The sequence below is a fragment of the Anabrus simplex genome, chromosome 2 (assembly GCF_040414725.1).
Source record: "Anabrus simplex isolate iqAnaSimp1 chromosome 2, ASM4041472v1, whole genome shotgun sequence".
NCBI lineage: Eukaryota > Metazoa > Arthropoda > Insecta > Orthoptera > Tettigoniidae > Anabrus > Anabrus simplex.
In genome coordinates this window covers 628,252,873-628,278,768 of record NC_090266.1, presented here as the reverse complement: position 1 = coordinate 628,278,768, position 25,896 = coordinate 628,252,873, and the positions used below count along the sequence as shown (strand labels likewise).

The following is a 25,896-nucleotide window of genomic DNA, read 5'->3' as shown; positions in this document are numbered from 1 at the left end:
GACTACCCGCACTGTCTTTAACACCTGAGTGAGCACCTTGCGACGAGCAGGGCAGCTGTCTACAGAGCGGTAGGATTTTCCTCCCTTCATACTAAAATTTCTTGTCAAAACCATGGAGCCATGCTTAAAGTAAATACAAAATTTTAATATTCCACCTTCTCAATACTAAAAAATCATTTGATGTTTTACAAAAACATTACAATGATATTAATAGGTACTAGTTTCGGTCCACTGTGGACCATCATCAGCCTAGCCAAATTACAACAGTAAAAGACATAGTGATAAAATAAAGTAAAATAATGTGGAGAAATGAGAGAGGATCTAGAAGGATGGGATGGTGGTGGAATGACAGACAAAAGTGAAAAACCGTATTTGCGAATTATTATAAAAGTAACAGAAGTGTTCACATTGACAAGTAAAATCTTTGTGAAGTCACGTAAAAACTCTTGATGAGATAGTCTTTGGTTGACAGTTACTTCTGTGTTGCACAAATAAAATATGTAACAAAGTATATGCTTCTAGAAAGTTCTAGATGTGAGTTCCACTTTAGCGTAGAGGGAAGAGTTGTCCGATGAGACCAGCATAAGATTAGAAGTTGACAAAGTTGGACATGTTCTATGGTGGAATGAAAAGCTTGCTGTGTTAAACAGAAGTAGTCTCAGTTCAATCGGGACCACAATGAACCTGGGGAAAGAAGTTAGTATTAACGTGAGTAATCAAATAGAGAACGAGCGAGGCACCGGAAAATATAAACGATGACTCACCTTGCGCTGCGTGGAATAAACTTGCTGTATTGAATGCAACTTACGGAGTGAGCGTAGCGCGGAGTAGATCAGTGGGAGAGGGGGTAGGTGAATACGGAGGGGAGGAATAACGTAAGTGGTGGAGGGTGGGAGGGATGGGAAAGGTTCAAGGCGGGGTGGACAGGAGAGGAAGTGATGGTGTTTGTATTGTCGGGGGACCCTTAATTGACTTAAAGAAAGAGTTTTGAATGACCGATTTGTTTTTTCTGTAGTAAGTAATGAAAAGGTCAAATAAAATATTGGGTTTCTCAGTTATTTCGTTAAGGTTGTAGTTGGCATTAAAGTATTGATCCAAATGAATGTGAAAGTTGTCTATTATATTGAGTAGAGGTCCATTCTTAGCTATTTTGAGAATGTCCATGTCTGTTTCGATATTAGTGAATTTGTGTTTAGTCGACCATATGTTTTCCAATAGCTGAGAATTTGTTATATCTGATTGCATTGAAATGTTCCAAATATCTAATGTTGAAGCTCCGGCCAGTTTGCCCCACATAAGAAATATTAGAACATGTATTACATTTAATCCTATAGACGCCTGATTTTGTGTACCTATTTATTTTATTAATATGCGATGTGTTATGTAAGATTTGTGTGTTGTTGTTGTTTCTAAGTTTCTAAGCAAAAATTACCGTTTTTCATCCAATAAATCGGTTAGAAATACCTTTGAATTAATAGACAAACTTAATAAATTTAACATGCAACCTCACTACTCACTTCACTCCTTTGATATCGTAAACATGTACCCAAGCATTCCAATTTCTAAATTAATTCCCATCATCAAAAGTAACTTACACAAAAACAGTCATTTGAGTAAATTGGAAATTCAAGATTTCATTACATTGTTCAAATTAGTCGTAAATAACAACTTTTTTTAACGTTTAATGGTACCATCTATCAACAAAACGGTCTGGCAATGGGTTCACCTGCATCAGGCATTCTCGCAGAAATCTATTTGGACTTTCTCGAGAATACTAAAATCAACAATAAATTCGACAATATCCTCCTTTGGGCTAGGTATGTTGATGATGTCCTAGTAGTTATTAACGAGAATTTGGAAGATGCTCACACCACACTTCAAACACTTAATAACATCGATCCTCATATTAAATTCACATTGGAGTCGGAAGTAGATCAAAAAATCAATTTTCTGGATCTTACCATCACTAGACAACAGGAATCTTTAACCTACAAGATTTACAGAAAGCCCACCCAATCGGCCGACACAATCCGACAAGATTCAGCTCACCCCTCCCCCACAAAAAAGCAACCTATAACAGTCTTGTACATACAGCATTCAACGTTCCTATGAATAAAAAGATCTTCATACCGAATTGAATACTATCCGCTACATTGCCAGATTCAATGGCTTCAATAGCCATTTCATAGAAAATATCATTAACAAACATAAATTTCGCCCCAAGACCACACTTAAAAAAGAACCACTTAAACATGACTCTTTTTCCGTTTTCATTTACGTCAATGGAATTCACAAGATCACCAATGTTTTAAAGAAAAAAAGGTATGAAAATAGCCTTTAAAACCAACAACAACAACACACAAATCTTACATAACACATCACATATTAATAAAATAAATAGGTACACAAAATCAGGCGTCTACAGGATTAAATGTAATACATGTTCTAATATTTCTTATGTGGGGCAAACCGGCCGGAGCTTCAACATTAGATATTTGGAACATTTCAATGCAGTCAGATATAACAAATTCTCAGCTATTGGCCAACATATGGTCGACTATAACCACAAATTCACGAATATCAAAACAGACATGGACATTCTCAAAATAGCTAAGAAAGGACCTCTACTCAATATAATAGACAACTTTTACATTAATTTGGATCAATACTTTAATGCCAACTATAACCTTAACGAAATAACTGAGAAACCCAATATTTTATTTGACCTTTTCATGTCCGACTTGTTGGCTGAATGGTCAGCGTACTGGCCTTCGGTTCAGGGGGTCCCGGGTTCGATTCCCGGCCGGGTCGGGGATTTTAACCTTAATTGGTTAATTCCAATGGGCCAGGGGCTGGGTGTTTGTGCTGTCCTCAACATCCCTGCAACTCACACACCACACATAACACTATCCTCCACCACAGTAACACGCAGTCACCTACACATGGCAGATGCCGCCCACCCTCATTGGAGGGTCTGCCTTACAAGGGCTGCACTCGGCTAGAAATAGCCCTACGAAAATTATTACCCTTTCATTACTTACTACAGAAAAAACAAATCGCTCGTTCAAAACTCTTTCTTTAAGTCAATTAAGGGTCCCCCGACAATACAAACACCATCACTTCCTCTCCCGTCCACCCCGCCTTGAACCTTTCCCATCCCTCCCACCCTCCACCACTTACGTCATTCCTCCCCTCCGTATTCACCTACCCCCTCTCCCACTGATCTACTCCGCGCTACGCTCACTCCGTAAGTTGCATTCAATACAGCAAGTTTGTTCCACGCAGCGCAAGGTGAGTCATCGTTTATATTTTCCAGTGCCTCGCTCGTTCTCTATTTGATTACTCGCGTTAATACTAACGTCTTTCCCCAGGTTCATTGTGGTCCCGATTGAACTGAGACTACTTCTGTTTAACACAGCAAGCTTTTCATTCCACCATAGAACATGTCCAACTTTGTCAACTTTTATTTAATCTTATGCTGGTCTCATCGGACAACTCTTCCCTCTACGCTAAAGTGGAACTCACATCTAGAACTTTCTAGAAGCATATACTTTGTTACATATTTTATTTGTGCAACACAGAAGTAACTGTCAACCAAAGACTATCTCATCAAGAGTTTTTACGTGACTTCACAAAGATTTTACTTGTCAATGTGAACACTTCTGTTACTTTTATAATAATTCGCAAATACGGTTTTTCACTTTTGTCTGTCATTCCACCACCATCCCATCCTTCTAGATCCTCTCTCATTTCTCCACATTATTTTACTTTATTTTATCACTATGTCTTTTACTGTTGTAATTTGGCTAGGCTGATGATGGTCCACAGTGGACCGAAACTAGTACCTATTAATATCATTGTAATGTTTTTGTAAAACATCAAATGATTTTTTAGTATTGAGAAGGTGGAATATTAAAATTTTGTATTTACTTTAAGCATAGTCTCAACTCAATACGGAACCTAACAATGAAGTTTATTACTTTAAACCATGCAGCCAAGATTCATAAATGGAGCTTGTCATCAGCAAGGGTTTACCGATTTTCCAGTCACTAGAAATTTTAGTTTTTTGGTTCCCATCATATTAGCTCGAAGCATCATTGTAACAATTTCCTTACTTCTTCTTCCCTCCTCCCGAAACACTTTCCACCTTTAAATGCCACTGTCTTTCTAGGCAAGCATTTCTAGAAGAAATCAGTCTCATCAGCATTCAACATATCATTAAGACTGTACTCCTAAAGTTTTCTTTTTAATGTTCGCTATCCAGTTCATTGACTGCAGCACACTCACTTGACATTACCATTTGCACTATCCAATCAGAAGTTTAAATTTTTCTAGCCGCCCCCTGCTGTCTGAAATGATTCATAACTTAAGTCTTCAGTGAATTTTGTCTGCTTGTTCAAGCACTATGCTACCGGTGATCGAAATGTTTTTTTTTTTTTTTTTTTTTTTTTTACAAGTTGCTTTACATCGCACCAACACGATAGGTCTTATGGCGACAGTGGGGTTCAAACCCACTATCCCCCAAATACTGGATACTGGCTGCACTTAAACGACTGCAGCTATCGAGCTCGGTACCCACTGAATCATAGCTTCTTCAAACTCTAGGAAATTTGATGTTTTAAGTCTTTTCCACTGTGGTGTAAATCGTGATTCTTCTACAGCCATGCAAATGCATGCATAAAGTGTTTTCTGGAAGAGACTGCAGCTGCTCTCAAACGGTCAATGCTGTCTCTGGAATAAGAATTCCATTAAGTAGTAATTGTGATTTTTATCTGTACGAAAGTGCCCAAGTCCCCATTTCTAGCAGTCCACTTGCTTCCACACATTTACTTCACGTTTAAACTTTTTTGAAAAAAGTATAGTGGTAAAATTTTTAATTTTCTTAGCTTGGAGCTGTGACAAGCAGCTTGTATTACACACAGGTGGGACATGAATATGATATTGTTCTGATAATTTGAAGTTGAAGACACACAGGTTCTGGCTCAGTTTGTGGCCACTATCATGGAAAGAGGTATGCAGCTATCACTGACGAAGTAAAGAACAACATATTGTCCGAACAACTATCACAGAAATTGGGATCCTTGCCGACAGGTGTGGCTTGTCATATAATACATATGTCTTGGGTGTCAAAACATTTTGGCAGGAGAAAAAACCCTTTATCTCCATCCCAGTTGACACCTACAAACTTCCAGGTTAAAAAAATCAAGTCTCTAATATAGGTGTAAACAGTGTGGGCAATTTAACATTGCACTTAATATAACCATAAATCTTTTATTTAACAAATCATTCAATTATCTGACGACCAGGCAGAAATAGGAACTATGTCGGATGATAAACGTTTGCTCGAGGCCAGCTGAGAACAAGGAGGGGATCATTTAACTACTACACCATCCTAGAGTCATGCCAGTGAAAGTTGTCTGTACAATGAAGGAAACAGCATATCTAAAGCTACAGCAAAGTCTGCTTACAATATATATTCTTTAAACCTACAAAATTGGCCACTCTTGCTGACAAGAAAAGATTGGAAGTGTAATTGCCATATGGTCGAGTTACACGTTGTAACGCAATTCAAAAAATTACAGTAGTCAATACATTTCACGCAACGAAAGGGTTCATGATAAAAAGTGAAGAAAAGACTGTAGTGTTCACCAAAGAAAATCTAGATGACATTGCATGCCACATCAAAAATTCACCTAAAAATCACTTTGCCATCTCTCTCAGCAAACGGGTCTTTCTTACAGTTTTGTACAAAGGTCCCTGGACTAAAGCACAATGAGTTACAGTGGTGTGCTGACTAAAATTGAGTGAACCTGAATGTTAGATTTTGAGAATGAATTTTGAATTAAGTGTATGGCTGAAGAACTGATCCTTATCTCATTTTTTTTCGTATGTGGCCTAGGAAATGTTCATTTAAAAAAACTGCCGACACTGGTGTGCCATGAAAGCTAATCTGCTCCATGAGGAACCCCTTCATGATCAGAAAATAGAGTCTGGTGCACGGACAGTGGTGACAGAATGATAAGCCCATTCTTTGTTTTGAAGTAACAATTGTGTATGGATAATATTTTTACTTTTAAAACATGCCTAACCTAAAAGAAATGTTCATGTTTAAATATCTGTTATTCTGATGTAAACATAGTGTTGTAGCATGCTTCACCCCTTGTAATTGCTTCTCAGTGAATCTTTTCTGGTTACATATGGCACTGTCTGATGCTATCTTTAGTTTCTTAATGAGGAGCAGTGACAATGTACAGTACATGTACAGTATTTTCTCGCATAATTAACTTACTTTTTTTAATGAAAATTACAAACGAAAACTTTGGATGCATAAATTATTTGAGGAATTCAGATATAAAAAATATTATTTACAATTATTTATATTTAAAAGATACATCAAATTTAATATATACACAACTGGTTGAACTAATTTGCGGTTAATCGTCATTTATAATACCAATATAGTTGGTCTGTTATTGGACATTATAAATTTTCCAGCTAACACATTCCTGGTTGCCAGCGTTTCGCCCCAGTGTGCTAAGTTGGGCTCACCAGTTGGTAAATAGCACATGCACCAAGATGCATGGCTAGTGCATACCGTGGAGGCCACTGCGTAGGCTACTTGGAGCTACTGGCAGTGCCAATGCCTTATGAGAGACTTTGTCTCATTTTCAAAAATTGATGCCTGCCTGGCCATCAGATGATAAAGCGGCCTCCACGGTATGCACTAGCCATGTGCCTTGGTGCGTGTGCTATTTACCAACTGATGAGCCCAACTTAGCACACTGGGGCGAAACACTGGCAACCAGGAATGTGTTAGCTGGAAAATTAATAATGTCCAATAATGGACCTACTATATTGGTATTATAAATTTACTCATTCGGAACAAATATTTCAGGTTCCCTATGGGAATCAATATCTTTATCATAATCGTCATTTGGCATAAAATTCTGGCATGAGATTCTTTCTGAAAAGTCAAATAGGGTACATCAGGTAAGTTGGACATGTGGGTATGAAGTACAAACACTGGAAAATGTTCTTCCTGTTAAGAGCTGACAATATGGCCTGAAGTAAAATAAACATGTACTAATAAAAGTACAATTCACGCAAGTACATAATAATGACATACCGGCAAAACAAAAAACTGTCCAACACGAGAAGGGCCTGGCATCGAAGGAGGGACCCCTGTTGTATTTCTACAAACCATTCGTATCCAAACTTGTACGAGTGATATGTCCATCCACCCTTTTTCTTTGATATGAATGTGGATCACTCGCAGAAATTTTACTTTAGGCATTATTTTTCGTTTTAGAACAACATAAGTTGCAAGCTTTCTGCCATCACCAGTTACAGCAAGCATTGCAGTACATTGTTCTTTTTCACTTCTGGTAACGTGTACGATAACACTAGACATTCCTTTCTTATCGATTGTTTGACTTTGTGGCATACAGAGACTGACTGGTGCCTGACCTGTGGTTCCTATCTGGGAGAGCAAATATTCCTTCACTTTATGCTTCTTAATCACAGAGCGATGAAAATCAATTACCGGTAGTTGGTTCGGCTAACCTTCAAATCGGAGACACTGATTCCATGTGCAGCATTATTTTTCATCCTTTAAAATACAGCATTTCTTGAGAAACGGCATATCCAACGTTGCGTAATCTAATTGTACATTTAAGCAGATCCTCCCCTACCTTCGGAAATTTCCACTTCTTTGTCCGCAAAATGCTTTGAGAGACTTGTTGCTCTCTTGAAGTTCACTTCTCTGTTACCGCGGTAACCGTACGTTGCATTCGGACACTGAATACTTGTGGCCCACTGCCCTATTCTCGTATGTTTCGGCGTAACTGATCACAATATTATAAGTCCACCTGTTCATTGTACTAATAATATTGTAATAATATTTGAGACATACGTCAACTTCAATACGGAACCAAAATGAGAATAGTTACTTGTAACTGATCAGCGCGAGTTTATATGATGCAACTCTTACTATTACTCGAATACTTGCTCACTGTGGACTCTGCATTTGTAACACTACTGTATTTTCCCCACTGCTGACAAAGACAATTTTTATTGGTTTATTAGCCTTATTTTTACCATGTGATGTATGTTTCAAAGATTCAATTTGCCTTCTACAATCATCTCTATCCCTAGTGGCCAAGCCAAAAGCACACCACCACACGCTACAGAACACGTGGTTAACACTAATTTTTTAAGTTATTAGATATGGCCATTCTTTTGTTCATTTACGGTAATACTTTTGGAGCACAGTACTTTTATTTCCTATCCTGTCACTGGAATCACAGGCCTGCTTCATTTCTGCAGGAATAAATACTTCTTAATCACAAAATAAATGGAACAAGAAAGCTGGGACAAGAAACATGCGTGATCACCGACTGAATGAATATAGTGCCATAATGCGAAGCCGCGAAAGGCAAGAACAAAGACCAACACGATGACAAGAGCGAGGCATTATGGGAGTGCACGCATTTAATTGCGCCATTTTTCATCTGGAAAGTAAAAACCCCACAACATTGTTTTTTATATAATAAATTTGCCCTTAACCATAATACTGTAATATTAGCATAAATGATGGAAAATCCATAATTGTTGACAGGTCTGCTTCAGATTTTGTCTGCAGGACTTTTGCAAGGGATCATACAGCCAATGATTCCAAGCAAACAATTCTCACAGAGCTTAACAACACTTATCAGCAACAACGTATGGCTCACACGATTCCTTGATTTAACTCCTCTGATTATAATTGCAAGGAAACATTAAAAGATAAACTTCACAAGATAAATTCTCACAGTTAAGACTAACTGAACTAGTCTCAGGACATACCCACATTAATAATTGAAGATGCCAATAGAAAAAATGTAAAATCTCTAAGACACATAATGGATAATTTCATAAGCAGATGACTCCAATATTTTGAAAATGAAGATAGGCAGTTCCAACATGTAGTTGTGTGACATGGCTGATTAAATAACTTTTTTAATGCATCAGAATGTATTAGACAGTCGCTCTAGTGTTGCCACCATCAACTCTTGAATTGTGTGGATGGTCTGCGAGTAAAAGCTTATCAGCTGATGCAGTTTCCATGGCTGCCCAGTCATTAGGTAATTGGATGACCCTGTACATGTAATTAATGAATATTTAAAGTAGTAATTATGGCTGAAGTTTGATTCCTGACCCTTGTTATTCCTCCTCCACCCAGGTTCTTATTTAAAAGGTTAACCAAACATAACAACAATTGGAAACATAATAGTTTACATTCTCACCACCAATTTCAGTCCAGTAAGTAGCAGATTTTTGTCCTAGAACACCTGTGGGTGACACTACAGCCACCACTACATCATAACGTGTCCCTGGATGGAGATTCAAAAGAACTGCCTTTGTAGTTGTCTTAGGATATATCCACTTTAATAATGGAACTAAGTTGGGTAAAGAATATGTTTCCACATACTTGGCAGTCACAGTATAATTGGTAATTAACACTTTGGACGGTACAGGCAAGTTCCATGCTATCTCAAGGCTTGTATTGGTAGCGTTTAATAGTTGAAGGAAAGCAGGAACATCTGAAACTAAAACATTAAAAACAAATATTAAACACTCATAAGGAAGAAACAATTTATGCAACAAAGCAATAAATGTCCCTTACTTATGGATAATACACATTCACCTATTCATATTAAAACGGATAGCCAATTCCAGTGCAGCTATTTCATGATAGGACACTTGTAGAATTAGATCAGACAACTGCACACGGTAACATTAATGATAGCACATCTTTTACTGAATGTCCAGTACTAGTGATCTATAATGACAATTAAAAATTTATTGTCTCCAACGACCTATTCTCTTCCATGACTCAGAAAGATGTCACCCCTTAATCACAGAGTCTCAGTTTCAGATCTCTCTAACCAGTTCTTTCCTAGATCTGCGGTTCAGCCGCCAGTCTCATTCCAGTACCTAATATTCCATAATCGTTCATTTCTTACCACTCTGGAGATGAGTAACAAGCCTCACCAGGGCAGCGTGTTTGAATATCTTGATGCTAATTGGGTCCTCATCACCTGACTTGGCACTTGGTTGGAAGTAGGCTAAGTAGGTTCATAAGCCATTCAAGAGCAAAATGGCAGAAAATTGTATGGAAATAGAACAGGACACATATTGAGACTTCCAAGACTTATTCAGCACATTTTTGGAAGAAGTATAGTGTAACTGTGATAAGAGGGAGGCTGCAATAGTTATGTAGGTATGAAATATTTTACCACAGGCTAGAGTGACATTGAGTGCTGCATCAAATCACACATTGGACTGGTGACAAACAACAACGCAACGTACAGAAAAACCCATGACTAACAAAACCCCAACAGTAGAATAATGCAACAACAACAACACTTTAAATCCATGACGGCCAACTGGTGGCCCACGTGCTGCACGTGCCCACGAAGCGATATATTACAGGTCCTGGAGATCTACAGTTTACTTCTCAAACTCAGAACTTAATCACTGTATCGATGTAAGTATTTAGCTTCTATGGCTAAATGGTTAGTGTGCTGGCCTTTGGTCATAGGGGTCCCGCGTTCGATTCCTGGCAAGGTTGGGAATTTTAACCATAATTGGTTAATTCCCCTGGCATGAGCCCTGAATGTATGTGCCGTGTTCATCATTTCATCCTCATCACAACGTGCAGGTCGCCTACGGGAATCAAATCAAAAGACCTGCACCAGGCCTCTCCGGAGGCCACACGCCATTATTATTAGTATTTAGTTTTTATTAGAACATTTCACAAGTTTACAGTATTTTATAATAATAATGTTATTTGCTTTACGTCCCACTAACTACTTTTTCGGTATTCGGAGACGCTGAAGTGGCGGAATTTAGTCCCGCGGGAATTCTTTTACGTGCCAGTAAATCTACCGACACGAGGCTGTTGTAATACCACCGGGGTGAGCAGGATCGAACCTGCCAAGTTGCGGTCAGAAGGCCAGAGCCTAAACCGTCTGAGCCACTCAGCCCGGCTACAGTGTTTTGCAGTAGACTGTGTACATCCTCACTTTGCTGGATATTTTGCAACCACGTATATATGTGAACCAGCATCTTCTTCACGTTGTTTGAGTCATCAGTCCACAGACTGGTTTGATGCAGCATCCCATGTCACCCTATCCTGTGCTAACCTTTTCATTTCTACATAACTACTGCATCCTAATCTGCTCTAATCTGCTTGTCATATTCATACCTTGGTCTACCTCTACCATTCTTACCACCTACACTTCCTTCAAAAACCAACTGAACAAGTCCTGGGTGTCTTAAGACGTGTCCTATCATTCTATCTCTTCTTCTCATCAAATTTAGCCAAATCGATCTCCTCTTGCCAATTTGATTCAGTATCTCTTCATTTGTGATTCGATCTATCCATCTCACCTTCAGCATTCTTCTGTAACACCACATTTCAAAAGCTTCTATTCTCTTTCATTCTGAGCTAGTTATCGTCCATGTTTCACTTCCATACAATGCCACGCTCCATACGAAAGTCTTCAAAAACATCTTTCTAATTCCTATATCAATGTTTGAAGTGAGCAAATTTCTTTTCTTAAGAAAGCTCTTCCTTGCTTGTGCTAATCTGCATTTTATGTCCTCCTTACTTCTGCCATCGTTCGTTATTTTACTACACAAGTAACAATATTCATCTACTTCCTTTAAGACTTCATTTCCTAATTTAATATTTCCTGCATCACCTGCCTTTGTTCGACTGCACTCCATTACTTTTGTTTTGGACTTATTTATTTTCATCTTGTACTCCTTACCCAAGACTTCGTCCATACCATTCAGCAGCTTCTCGAGATCTCCTGCAGTCTCAGATAAAATAACAATATCATCGGCAAATCTCAAGGTTTTGATTTCCTCTCCTTGGATTGTGATTCTCTTTCCAAATTCCTCTTTGATTTCCTTTACTGCCTGTTCTATGTAAACATTGAAAAGGAGGGGGGACAAACTGCAGCCTTGCCTCACTCCTTTCTGGATTGCTGCTTCTTTTTCAAAGCCCGCGATTCTTATCACTGCAGACTGATTTTTATACAGATTGTAGATAATTCTTCGTTCTCGGTATCTGATCCCAATCACCTTCAGAATCTTAAATAGCTTAATCAAATCAACATTATCGAATGCCTTTCCTAGACCTACGAATGCCATGTACGTGGGCTTGCCCTTCTTGATTCGATCCTCTAAGATCAGACGTAAAGTCAGGATTGCTTCACGTGTTCCTACATTTCTTCTGAAGCCAAATTGATCTTCTCTCAACTCAGCTTCAACTTGTTTTTCCATTCTGCTGTAAATAATACGTGTTAAAATTTTGCAGGCACGAGATACTAAACCAATGGTGCGACAGTTTTCACACCTGTCAACACCGGCTTTCTTGGGAATAGGTATAACATCATTCTGCCGAAAATCGGATGGGACTTCTCCTGTCTCATACATCTTACACACTAAATGGAATAGCCTTGCTATGCTGGTTTCTCCTAAGGCAGTCAGTAATTCAGAGGGAATGTCATCAATTCCAGGTGCCTTGTTCCTATTTAGGTCGCTCACAGCTCTGCCAAACTTTGACCTCAAAATTGGGTCTCCCATCTCATCAGCATCAACAGCGTCTTATTGTTCCATAACCAAATGATATACATCTTCACATTGATACAACTGTTGGATATGTTCCTGCCATCTTTCTCCTTTGTCTTCTTTCCCTAGAAGTGGCTTTCCATCTGAGCTCTTAATATTCATACACCTAGATTTCCTTTCTCCAAAGATTTCCTTGATTTTCCTGTATGCAGCATCTACCTTTCCTAGGACCATACAGCCATCGACATCCTTGCACTTCTCCTTCAGCCATTCTTCCTTAGCTACCTTGCACTTTCTATCCAGTTCATTCTTTAATCGCCTGTATTCCTTTCTGCCCTCTTCATTTCTAGCATTCTTGTATTTTCGTCGTTCATCAATCAGGACTAGTATCCTGAGTTATCCACTGATTCTTAGTTGATCTTTTCTTCCTTCCTAACATTTCTTCAGCAACCCTGCTGACTTCATTTTTCATGACTCTCCACTCTTCCTCTATTGTGTTTCCTTCAGCCTTTTCATTTAGTCCTTTTGCAACATGTTCCTTGAAACAATCCCTCACACTCTTTTCTTTCAACTTGTCTAGATCCCATCTTTTTGCATTCTTTCCTTTCTTCAATTTCTTCAGCTTCAGATGGCATTTCATCACCAACAAGTTGCGGTCAGAGTCCACGTCTGTTCCTGGGAAAGTTTTGCAATCCAACACCTGGTTCCTGAATCTCTGCCTAATCATAATGAAGTCTATTTGATACCTTCCAGTGTCTGCAGGTCTCATCCACGTATAAAGCAGTCGTTTGTGGTGTTTGAACCAAGTATTGGCAAGGACCAAATTATGATCAGTGCAAAATTCAACCAGCCGACTTCCTCTTTCGTTCCTCTGCCCCAATCCGAATTCTACTACCGTATTACCTTCTCTTCCTTGGCCTACCACTGCATTCCAGTCTCCCATCACAATTAGATTCTCGTCACCTTTTACATATTGTATTAAATCTTCTCTCTCTTCATATATTCTTTCGATTTCCTCATCATCCGCTGAGCTAGTAGGCAAATAGACCTGCACTATTGTGGTGGGCATTGGTTTGGTGTCTGTCTTTACAACAATAATTCTTTCACTATGCCGGTGGCAGTAGCTTACCCGCGGTGCTATTTTCTTATTCATTATTAAACCAACTCCTGCATTTCCTCTGTTTGATTTTGTGTTGATAATGCGGTAGTCGCCTGACCAAAAATCCTGTTCTTCCTGCCAACGTACTTCACTTATACAAATTACATCTAACTTTAGTTTATCCATCTCCCTTTTCAGATTCTCTAATCTACCACAACGATTCAAACTTCTAACATTCCACGCTCCGACTCGCAGAATGTCAGTATCCATCTTCCTGATGATCGTGTAGTCCCCACCCGGAGATCCGAATGGGGGACTAGTTTACCTCCGGAATATTTTACCCGGGAGGAAGCCATCATCAGTACATCATTCATACAGAGAGAGCTGCATGTCCTCGGGAGTTAGTTACGGCTGTAGTTTCCCGTTGCTTTCAGCTGTGTAGCAGTATCAACACAGCTAAGCCATGTTGAGTATTATTACAAGGCCATATCAGTCAATCATCTAGACTGCCGCCCTTACAACTTCCGAAAGGCTGCTAGCCTCCTTACAAAGAAGTAAAATCTAAGAACAAGAAACACTCTATCAGATTTCATATTGTCACATATTCCTTGATTGGCAACTTCACAATTAGAAGAGAATTTTAAACTATTGGTATATTGAGAAAGCACAATATTCTCATTAAACAGTGTGTGAAGAAGAATGTCAATAATTTTTATAGACCATAATAACTTTTAACAGACCATAACACTATGTTTCACAAGATTTTTGTGCTCAATTCTGCAGAAAGGTAATTTATTCTATTTTGTGGTGATTAATGATTAGATGCTGGATTTATAAGCACAATCAAACAGTAAAATAAATGAGCAAATATGCACAAAAAGTGGAGGAAAAATAAGCACCAAAATAAGCACGAACAAAGACATGAAAATCTGGTAAGTATTATTGAATGTTACAGTATATAAGGAAGGTCATGCTGAAGGGTTGTTTACTTTTTTTTTTTTTTTTTTTGAAGCTCTTCCATCTGTCAGTAATGAATGATTTGTGCAGTGAAAATGTTCTTTTGTTGTCGCACTGTGTCGTAGGCATGAGTGAAAAGCACCAGAGTTCTTTTTCAGTGAAATCATCTTTAGTATCAGTTTCTTCACCAGAAAGCTTTTTAGAAATTTGACACAGTGTTTTGTAACCGGTATTTTTCAGTAATACCCGACTGAGTTTGCTGAACACAATTTTAGCAGCACTGCGAGTTTTTGAACACAATTTTGCTGAAATTTTGTTTATCAGAGAAAGTGAATGTTGCAAGGAATTATTCCAGCTTCCATCTGTGTTACAGTATCAAGTAAGTTGCAGAAATGATTATGGATGTAGTGTATCTTTATTTCAATACTGTTTTAAGAAACCCATTCCTGGGCTGTGGCAGTGCTGGCTGCATCTTCTGTATTTAAGGAATACAAAACTGTTTTCATTTCAATGAAATGATCCACATTTTACCACACAGCCTCTAACCACGGACCCCATCGAGTAAAAACTGGCTGGGGAGGTAAAGATGAAGTTGGAAGCAGTTTAAAAAATTGTTAATTCTAATCTGTGACTTTACAAACATCTTTCTAATGTGTAGGATAAGAAGATCCACATCTTTTTACTGGCCTCTAACACTTTCAGTAACATGATGTAAATCATGAGTAAGGCATGTCAGGTGAACTAATTTAGGGTAAAAAAACTTACTTTCGATCCAGCTCCTGTTTTAACAGTGTATGGAGTAGCAGGATTGAGAAATAACAGTGCATTGTCATACCGTACCGGCTTCTGGCCACAAGAAAGCTAAAGAGTCATTGAAAACTTATGCAAAAGTGGAACGTTTTACTTAGTCCAGTATTTGTATATCAAGCAGAAATTATGTACTGTAACAGTATCTGTAATTGATTGACGGAATCAAGGCATTTTCCAGCTTAATTTAGTCATATGGAAAGGTGTGTTGCATCCGATTGCGCAAGAACTCGACTTTGTGACGCCGTCTCAAGTACTTTGTGGCTTGAAAATCCCCGATGAGATAAAGCTAGCTCAGAAAAGAACAAAGAAGGAAGACAACATTCTAATTGCTCTGCCCACTAAAATGGCTGAAATACAGTTAGTGCCAACTTGCTTTAAGACAGGATATTTCAGGATGACTGCATTAATTAAAAAGTAAGGGATCAGCAAGTCATACGTGAGTATTCTAGACATCTAATAAAATTATAAAGGATTATTAAAATTCAGTAATATTCAAATTACGCTGCAGAGGATTAGGTACGTGTCAGTGGAGTAGCCACGCTAGCTGTGGAACCAAAACCAGAAAGGAAAATTCCAGAAGTGGCATCCCTACTTTAACAAAGATGTTAATATAATCAACAATCAAAATACTTTCAGCATGTGATAATCTGTCATGTAATTATGAGCTACATGTTTTGACCGCATCACCTATGACAGAAGACCATTAGAACACCAGATATGTAAACTGGAGTGGGGTCGATTGAACCCTCGCATAGCCAGTTGGGGGTAGTTTACTTAAGGAATCGTCCCATAGCAGGAGATGAGATTTACTAATGAGTGTTCGAGGGAAGCAGACGTTCGACTGTGTTGCGAGACTTTTGCTATTTGCTTTACGTCGCACCAACACAGATAGGTCTTATGGCGACGATGGGGGAGGGAAGCCTTAGGAATGGGAAGGAAGCGACTGTGGCCTTAATTAAGGTACAGCCCCAGCATTTGCCTGGTGTGAAAATGGGAAACCACGGAAAACCATCTTCAAGGCTGCCGACAGTGGGGTTCGAACCCACTATCTCCCAGATGCAAGCTCACAGCTGGCCACTCTAGCCACATGGCCAACTCACCCAGTTATTTCTTTTGTGTGGGAGTGATGAGTTGTGTCGCGAGGTAGTAAGAAGAAACAATTTGTCTTCGAGATATATTGCGTACACATATTATTCACGAATAGAGAGTGTGGAAATCCCGGTGGCAAGGCGAGAACAGTGTGTTAAATAAAGCGGTCACAGAACGATTGCATTTCAGTATTACCCGTGGAGGCTGTGTATCGTGATGTTAAATGTGAGATCGATAGATTCCTATAAAAAGTGTTGGAGAGATAGATAGATCTCTATGAACAGTGTTGGAGGAGTAGATACGTCTCTATGAACGGTGTCAGAGGAATAACTAGGTTCCGATAAACAGTATTGGAGAAATAGGTAGATCTCTATAAACAGTGTCGGAGAAATAATTGGATTGTTATAAGCAGTGTAAGAGAAATGACTAATTAGTGTCGGAGAAAATTTTTAAATTTCCAATATAACTTCGGTATTAACTGTGCAAGTGACGAAGGAAGACGTGGTTGATGGAAAATCTGTTTGTACTAGCCAGTTCCAGTGAATACCAACTCAAGACCATGGATTCACAGACGAAGATCGAAAGAGGAAACTTCAAACCAGTGATCCGTGCTATTACCATGCAGTCCTAAAGCATCCACCAGGGGCCTCTTCGAGGCTCGAACCATTGACATCCTAATATTATGATAAGTACACTGATTTGAAGAATTATGTAGTGTTGTAAATGTGAAATTTAATTTCTTATAAAAATGTATATAACGTAGGATAGAGTTGTAACAGATAAATATGGACATTTGAAACTAGGGAGCAACTCTCGAGTGGGTCACAGTATTTCATGTGTAGAAATAATTTAGATAGGGGAGAAATTTGGGAGCATAATGTTATTTTAAGGTCTACGTAATTCCATTTGACAGTAATGCATGAGCATGGGATAATGAATAAGACATCCTAAGTTTTAGTGCTTTAGTGCTCATTACCTAGAGGGAAAATTATTTTGTTTAGGATCTCAACCAGCTTTCTTTTCTTTTCTCTGTATTTGGGGCGTTTTACTTCAAGTCCCTAATGCATGAATACTGTGTGATGTGTGACATACCTGGGGCTCGATTACTTGTTCCCCCAAATTAGATAGGGAATTTTCTTCCAGAGGATGATCTCTTCATGTACCGTTAATAATAGCCACGTTAAGAATCTTAATGATGTGTTGTTTATAGGTTAGAGGGAAACCTTGTGTTTATTTTCCATGTGTTCGGTAAGTTTTGAACCCAGGTTCCTTTCGATTAAGTTCTGTGGAATGTAAGGATAAAGGTCTGACTTGATGAAAGGTAAGCGTACGAGTAAAGTACATACAAATAGTTATTTCAATTGTGGTTGAAATGAAGACCACCTCAATGCTTTAAGAGGCTTTAGAATGCTGTGGTTTTAACAGGGGTCTGTATTTAAAAGGGATGTGGCTCACCTTACAAGAAAGGGCAGCTCCCGAGTGACAGATGAAATATGCCAGAGGGAGAGGGACCTCTCCGCTCAACACAAAGGAATAATGATGTCAAACCTTACCATGGAAAGAAAGGAGCCCATAGCTTAACAGAATGAGATCTGTATTTGTCTTCCCAATTAAATTATGTATGAATCGGTATCGGAATATGATATATTTGAACACTAGAATAAATACTGTATTTACGCGAATAATCCCTGCCACCAAATAATCCCTGCACCCTAATTTAAGAAGGCTGATTAAAAAAAAAAAAAATGCCAACAATGACGCAAATATAACCCACACCTCAATTTTGTGTTTCAATTATTTTTTAATATGCGGGTATTATTCGCGTAAATACGGTAATAGTTTTTTCCTTCTATAAAATGACTAGGTAGGGATTTCAGTAACCTGATCCTGGTAACGTGCAGAAGGGTATCGGTTCGAGACCCAAGGCAAACCCAGGATTTACGTCACACACAGTTTTCCATGAAATACAACCATATAAATTTTTCTGTCACCAGAGGAGTTGTGTAATGTGTATTTGTTATTTTGCAATGTTCTTTAACAGAGAGAGAGAGAGAGTATGTGTGCATGTGCGTGCGTGTCAGACTTCGAAAGCGGGTTCTATCCCGTTGCTTGGGTGGTTGTTCTGTGTGATGTGGGTTTAAAGGCTGGGTCTAACATTTGTTTATTTGTGTTGTCTATTGTGTCTTATCCATGAGTATTTGCATTAAATGGCATTATTTAGGATTTAACATTTCTTTAGGTGACCGACCACTCAAAGTTGGCTCCCGAATTTGGGAGTATAAAATGTTTTCTTCCAATGTAAAAGAAATGTTAATGGTAAATCATTGGATTTACAAATAAATACATGTATTATGTAATATTTCAAATTAGTGTTCAAGGAGTCTGTGTGCTTATCGTATGGTCCAGAAATAAAAGAAAGATCATTCATCGAACGTGGATTTGAAAACTGAGCGGAGTCATACCTCCGAGTTTATACGTATTTTGGTCAACTTGTATAGTATTATTATATTGAGGGTTACTATTTTGTGTGTGTTTTACCAAGAGTGATTAAATTTGTCACAAAGAGATTATTTTGGTATCCTCATTTGCCGTAGTCTTGATAGCATCCTTATTCCCCCCCCCGTTCTGATATGCCTATAAGTTAGTATTAGAATTTTATTTTACTACAAACGCATAATGGCTCCGTGAGGCTGTAACTACAGGAAAGGAGGGGTGTGCGGTCGATCCTCGCACGGTCTGAACGGCATTTGTTCACCCATCAGTTCGGAATTATTATTACTGTATATATATATATTTTTTTGTTTTCCCAGATGAGGTGGCATTTGACCCTTGACCAAAAATGTCCCATATGTTATAGCAATATTGCATATGATCCCACGACTGCCCACTTTTGCACCAACTACAGCACTATATATGCACTGTCCCGATGCATCTGTGATTTTGTCTATAGGTATCCATATTTCTTGGTGCTTCGGTTTATCCCAAATATTATAAATTACATCTTGAAAACACTGTGGCACATAGTTTTGAGGAATGAAGTTTCATCTGGTACCCTATTGTTTGTGCATTTAGCACATTATTCAATTTGCACAGCAATATGTCAGAATTATAAGTAAAATTATTTCAAGAATAAAATTTACTGTGTCCACCTATTCAATGCAATGTCAGAACTAACCAATCAAACACAAGTCACTGGAAAAGATATCACTTGAACTCGAATGTTGTAACCGAGGTTACGCTGTTGCCCCCTTCATTAACATTTTTAGATATGGCATCTCACCGTGGAAATTTGTGTTACCAGTGAATTTATTTCCCATTATTCTTCTTCTTTTATCTTCCCTGTGACTGGAGGTCACAATTTTATTTTAAAACTTTACCTCGCCCCCAAGCACTGATATTCTCTCATATTTCTTTCGTGAACCTCTCCGTCTTTGCTCTTGGAGCATTCGTTCCTGCTTGGTGCTGCCCCCAGTTGGCAGCGAGTCTTAACTTTGTTTGCTCTGACCAATGAATGAACGGCGACTTGATTCTGCTGTACAGTAGCTGTGAGAGAGCATTGGTCCGCCATTCTGTGGACAGGCGTCATGCAGTCAACTTGTCTAGTGGAACGGTGTGGCGAACGGGCTTGGCCTGTAGCGATGAAGCTGGGATAAGCACCCTTGTATAGGGTGTGATCACCCGGAATTGGTTCTCAGGTCGTCTTCAGCATTTATTTTATCATCTTTTCTGTGGATTATCCTATTTTAGAATAACTTCAGGTATGCACACCCGCGTGGTCTGTATCTTGTGGGAGTGATCTGCATATTATGGCGCAGCTGTCCAAGAAACTGTAAGTAACGTCTTGAATTAAATATTGGTGTCCTTCGGCATGTGATTCAAAAATTCCTTCTGGACCCAGACATCGGCTTCTCGTGGTCACCATTTTGAATTATGTCATGGAGCTTGTGAATTTTACAACCCTTCTTTGTGGTAATATTTTTCTGGTTTATTTGTATTTTAATGTAACTGATAGTAACTCAAACTAGTGGATTGTAACGGTGATATGCCTTGCGGAAACTCAGTGGGACTCTTGATACCATCAGAATTTAACTAGAAAACTGGGAATTTGTTAAAAGGAAGAAGTTAAGGATGTCCCTGAAATTATTTTTTAAAGTTAAATTTATGATAATAGGTTTTGCATTTCTACTATTTTCCCTTTTGCTTTGGCCGATCGCGTTTCAAGTAGAGTTAGTCTCCTGGTTGTTAATATTGTTCTCAATTTAAAGGATTGTTATTATTTATACATTTTTGGATTTTTAGTTGAAGATGACCTTAATTTTTGCTTTCTGTTAATTTAATTTTAAAGCTTAATTTTTCCTAAATTGAATTTTGTTGTTTTATTTTAAAAGGTGTTTTTCTTTTATTTGATAGTCTGATACCATATACGGATGTTTCTTTATCCACTCCTTCCATGTCTCACCCTGGGTTTTAAGGTACTTTTTTTTTTCCTGTCTTCTTTTGGGTCTTGTGTTTTAATTCTGTTATTGTAATCATAACGTGTTATTACTTGTGTCTGCTCATTTCGGTACCATGGCAGCGCAGTAAGTGGTAGTCAGAGCTGGTGGCTTTTCATGTTGGTACCGCCTGCTCGTAGCTACCTACATCCCTCTTTCTTGTGGTCTCTTCCCTGTACGGTATTAAATTATTGCTATTTGCTTTACATCGCACCGACACAGATAGGTCTTGTGGCAACGATGGGATAGGAAAGGCCTAGGAATTGGAAGGAAGCGGCCGTGGCCTTAATTAAGGTACAGCCCCGGCATTTGCCTGGTGGAAAATGGGAAACCACGGAAAACCATCTTCAGGGCTGCCGACAGTGGAGCTCGAACCCACTATCTCCCGATTACTGGATACTGGCCGCACTTAAGCGACTGCAGCTATCAAGCTCGGTGGTATTAAATTATCAAAGTGTTTAAATTTTTTTTTTTAATTGTTAAATATTTTGTGCAAAGGAGTGCATCTATCTTCATTTAATATTTCAATTATTTGTTTCATGTACCTTCACCATGCCGTGTGCTGTGTTATATCCTCACATGTTGAAAGCGGAGTTAATGTATGAGCTATCTAGAACGCTGAACATGCCGGTACTGCTGCCAAGTGTGCATCTCTCATGTCTTCCTATGTTCAGATGCCCATTAACCTTCTACCTTTGAATAAGGACCAGATTGGTGAGTCTTTGAACACAATTAAACTTAAATGAGATTCAAATCTTGGTGAAAGAATTTATGGAACAGACTCCTACTAAGGCACAGGTCAATAGGCTGAAGGCTGGAATATATCACTACTCAGGTCGTATTCAGGATCTCTTGTTGCTTAAACCTGAAGCTGAGTTTATTAGTGAATGTACTCAATTGTTAACCCTTTCCTCCAGCATCTCTGCAGACTTAGATTATATAATTGCCAGTAGAGAAATAAAGAACCTGTCTATTAATGAAAAGGGAAACTGCTCTAATTCTATGTCTGATAGTAACCCTAACCCCGTTGTGTCTTCTCCTGGTAATTATCAAAACCAATGTTGGGTAGCTACGCCAGTTTTAGAAAGTCTTTTGTCTCGGTTAAGTGCAACTCCTGGTCAAAACTCCCTAAGAGAACTGTTTCATGAAGTCAGGAATTTCTCTGTAAACTCAACAGAGTGTATTAGATTCTTAAGATTTTTGATGGAAATGACTGAATCAGGAAGTATATACTTCATTCATGATCTGGGCACTTTTCGGACACTGTTCCCACATTGCGAAGGAATTTTAAAAAGGAAAATTTCTGAAGATATCTCGCAGAACCTAAAATGATTTCCATGAATTAGTCCTTACCACATTCATCCCTTCCCTAGCTCTCCAAGGCTTAATTCCACAACATTGTTTCAGGACCCAATACCTCCATGAAAATCTTCTTAGTTATATACCGGTACTTGATCTTAGATTTTTTTGTAAGGTTTTTAAAATTTCTGTACCCAAGGAAGGGGTAGTTACTCGGATATTGAAGGGAATATCACCCTCCTATTGGTCATACCCTTTGTTAACTAAGTGCCCTACTCATTTTGTCGAGTTGAAAGCCACTTGCTCCTTTGCAGAAGATGGGAAACATGGAGACGAGTCAAGACCCATCCATCAACCTCCTCCAGTTAATTATGTGTGTCCTGTTCCCTCTGAATTAACCAGGAATCCTAATGTTAATAAGTGCTTTAATTGCGGGTCCAGGGACCATCTTAAAAACTCATGTCTTTCAGTACACTGAAATGCTGGAAATTGGAGCTACTTGTGCGGGTCTAGGAAACACCTCAAAAAGGACTGGACTGCCCTACTTCTTCTCGAAATCGTGCCCAATGACTATTGGCTAATACTAAAATGTGTAAACCTGTTGAATCTAACCTTTCTGATGATTTTAATGAAGTAATATATCCGCAAATGTGTAAAAAAAAAAAATCTCTGCCCATGTCGTACCCAAGGGTACTTTTGTTAATGCTGAGGTGAATAATGAACCATTAGTGGCTTTGACTGATTCAGGGTGTTGTGCCTTTAATTGATTCAAGATGGTATAATTTAATGAAGTGTGCTTGTAAAGTGCCTCCCTTGCAACACGTTGAAAGTAAGTGCGTTACTGCTAACGGGAATAAGATGGAAATACTAGGATCTGTAAGAGTGAAACTTAGAATTGGTGATTTTACTTGGAAAATTCCATGTTTAGTGACTTCTAACCTCTCTTGTGATATGATTCTGGGTACCAATTTCTTATCTGGTATTGAATTATTCTTGGGCCTTCAAAGTAGAATTTTTTCTTTAAGTTTTGCCCTAATCATGAATTTAATTTGGTTGATGATCCCTTGCATGATCGTGATGTAACTTATGTTGGTAGCCTAACACCTCAGGAAATACCCGACATGGATAATTTGGATCTTAATCATTGTCCAAAGGTAAAGCTGAACAAGTACGTGTTCTGTGTAAACAGATTCCTGAAGTGTCTACTAAGAAATTGGGCTTGACTAATGTTCTTGAATACCAAACTGAATTATCTGACCATACTCCTGTTAGATCTCCCCCTTACCATCTTTCTCCTCCTCGCATGATTGAACTAAAGAAAACTGTTGATCAAATGTTGGAAGATGGGGTTATTAGGCCTTCTACTTCCCCAAATGCCTCACGAGTTTTTCTGGTCCTTAAACTCTCTGGTGGATTCAGAGCTGTACTTGACTACTGTTCTCTCAACAGAAAGATCATCCTCCAATCTATCTGGTAGCCCAATTTGTATACCTGGTTCTCTAGTGCCAAGTTCTTTACTGTACTAGACCTCAATCAGGCATATTACCAAATTCCTCTTTCCAAGGAATCCATTCCTCTGACTGCATTCGCCACTGATTGGAATTTACATGATATTTTGAGGCTTCCTTTAAGTCTCTCGTGTGGCGTGGCCATCCTTACCTGGTTGCTGGATTCCATCTTTTCCGACATAAGTTTAAATTTGTGTTCAATTATTTAGATGATCTCATTATATTCTCTGCAACCTTTGAGAAGCATCAGGAACATGTTCATGAAGTCCTTGAACGTCTGAGAGGCACTGGCCTCAGTCAAGCTTTCTAAGGTCACCTTAGCTAAACCTAGGATGTCTCTTCTGAAGGAGTGTCAGTTGATCATACTCGCATCCAGGCCAACAAGGATTTTAGACCACCTAAGGATGTTAAGGGATTAGCCCGTTTCATTGGTTAATTTGTTTAAAAAATGTATTCCCAATTTTTCTGAGATCGCTGCTCCTCTCAATCATCTAAGGCATAGAGATGTCAAATTCATCTGGGAACGTCCTCAGCAAGAACCCTTTGAGGCATTAAAATACGCAATTATGAATGCCCGTCCTAGCTACTCCGGACTTCAATGGGTGCTTCATTGTTCAAATTTACGCCTCGTGTAAGGCAACTGCTCGTGTGCTACTGCAGGAGTATGATGAAGGACGTACACCTGTCGCTTATGTGTCCAGGATCTTGACCAGTTTGGAGAACAAATATTCTGTGTATGAATTGGAGTGTGTCACTGTGCTGATCGCCTTAGACAAATTCCATTCGTACATTGAGCATGTCAACTTTGATCTTGTGACCTACAAACAGGCTCTGTCTTGGGTGTTGAATTGACCTAAAAGAACTCGAAGACTTACTAGGTGGGTTCTCCGAATATCTTCATTTAGTTTTAATGTCAAGCACATTAGGGGATCAGAGAACGTCATTGCTGACAGTCTAAGTCTGATGTTCGATGGAGATAAAGATGCTGAAATGAAGTCTGATGTTGGAAACCTTGAAGGGGTTAGTACTGTTAGTGTTGGTACCATTCTTTCTGATCTTCCCCTGCTTTTTGCTAGGGGCTTTACGTCGCACCGACACAGATAGGTCTTATGGCGACGATGGGATAGGAAAGGCCTAGGAGTTGGAAGGAAGCGGCCGTGGCCTTAATTAAGGTTCAGCCCCAGCATTTGCCTGGTGTGAAAATGGGAAACCACGGAAAACCATTTTCAGGGCTGCCGATAGTGGGATTCGAACCTACTATCTCCCGGATGCAAGCTCACAGCCACGCGCCTCTACACGCACGGCCAACTCGCCCGGTCTTCCCCTGTTGTATTATGAGCTTTGTGATCATCAGAAGGTAGATCCAGAGCTGAAGGAAATTGTGGATAAAATTAATTCTAAAATTCTAGTCAAACCGTACTCGTTATCCAAAGAGGTCCTCTGTTGTAAAGCCTGTACTGACCGTAACCTCAAAATTGTTGCTCCAAAAGTTCCTATACCTATGATTTCCAAATATTATCACTGTTCTCCCCTTAGTGCTTATTTGGGTGTCTTCAAAACTAGACAAATGATTAGGCCATTCTTCATCTGGAAGAGAATGGATCAAGACATTAGGGACATGGTCAAGAACTGTAATACCTGTGCTATTAGCAAACCTTGTGGGAATTCGAAAGTTGGTTTGCGGTCTTCTTCTCATGCATCTCGTCCAATGGAGAGGTTATTTATCGACTACGTGGGTCTCCTCCCTCAATCTTCTCTTGGGAACACTCATATTTTGGTATGTATTGACGCATTCTCTCGCTTCTGTTGGATTTTTCCTACAAGATCAACTAATTCTTGTTCCACTATCAACTACTTGAACTCTATTTTTGCATCTTCTGGTCTCCCCATGTTCCTAGTCTCAGATAACGCCAGTGCTTTCACTAGCCATTTATTTAAGAAGTACCTGTTTGGAATGTGCAATATGCATGTTACCACTACTCCATATTACCCTAATCCATCTTATGCTGAAAGGATGAAC

At 38.9% G+C, this 25,896-nt stretch overlaps 1 protein-coding gene across 3 annotated transcripts in view; it reads right to left on the bottom strand.

The window, feature by feature from the left end:
• The window catches only part of Wsck (tyrosine-protein kinase Wsck), a 273,670-nt gene that overhangs the window by 223,076 nt on the left and 24,698 nt on the right, over positions 1 to 25,896 (bottom strand). For all 3 annotated transcript variants that reach the window (XM_067141063.2, XM_067141061.2, XM_067141062.2), the window contains exon 3: positions 9,285 to 9,587. In XM_067141063.2, the coding sequence (XP_066997164.1) occupies positions 9,285 to 9,587 (303 nt within the window). The remainder of the gene's footprint in view (positions 1 to 9,284; positions 9,588 to 25,896) is intronic.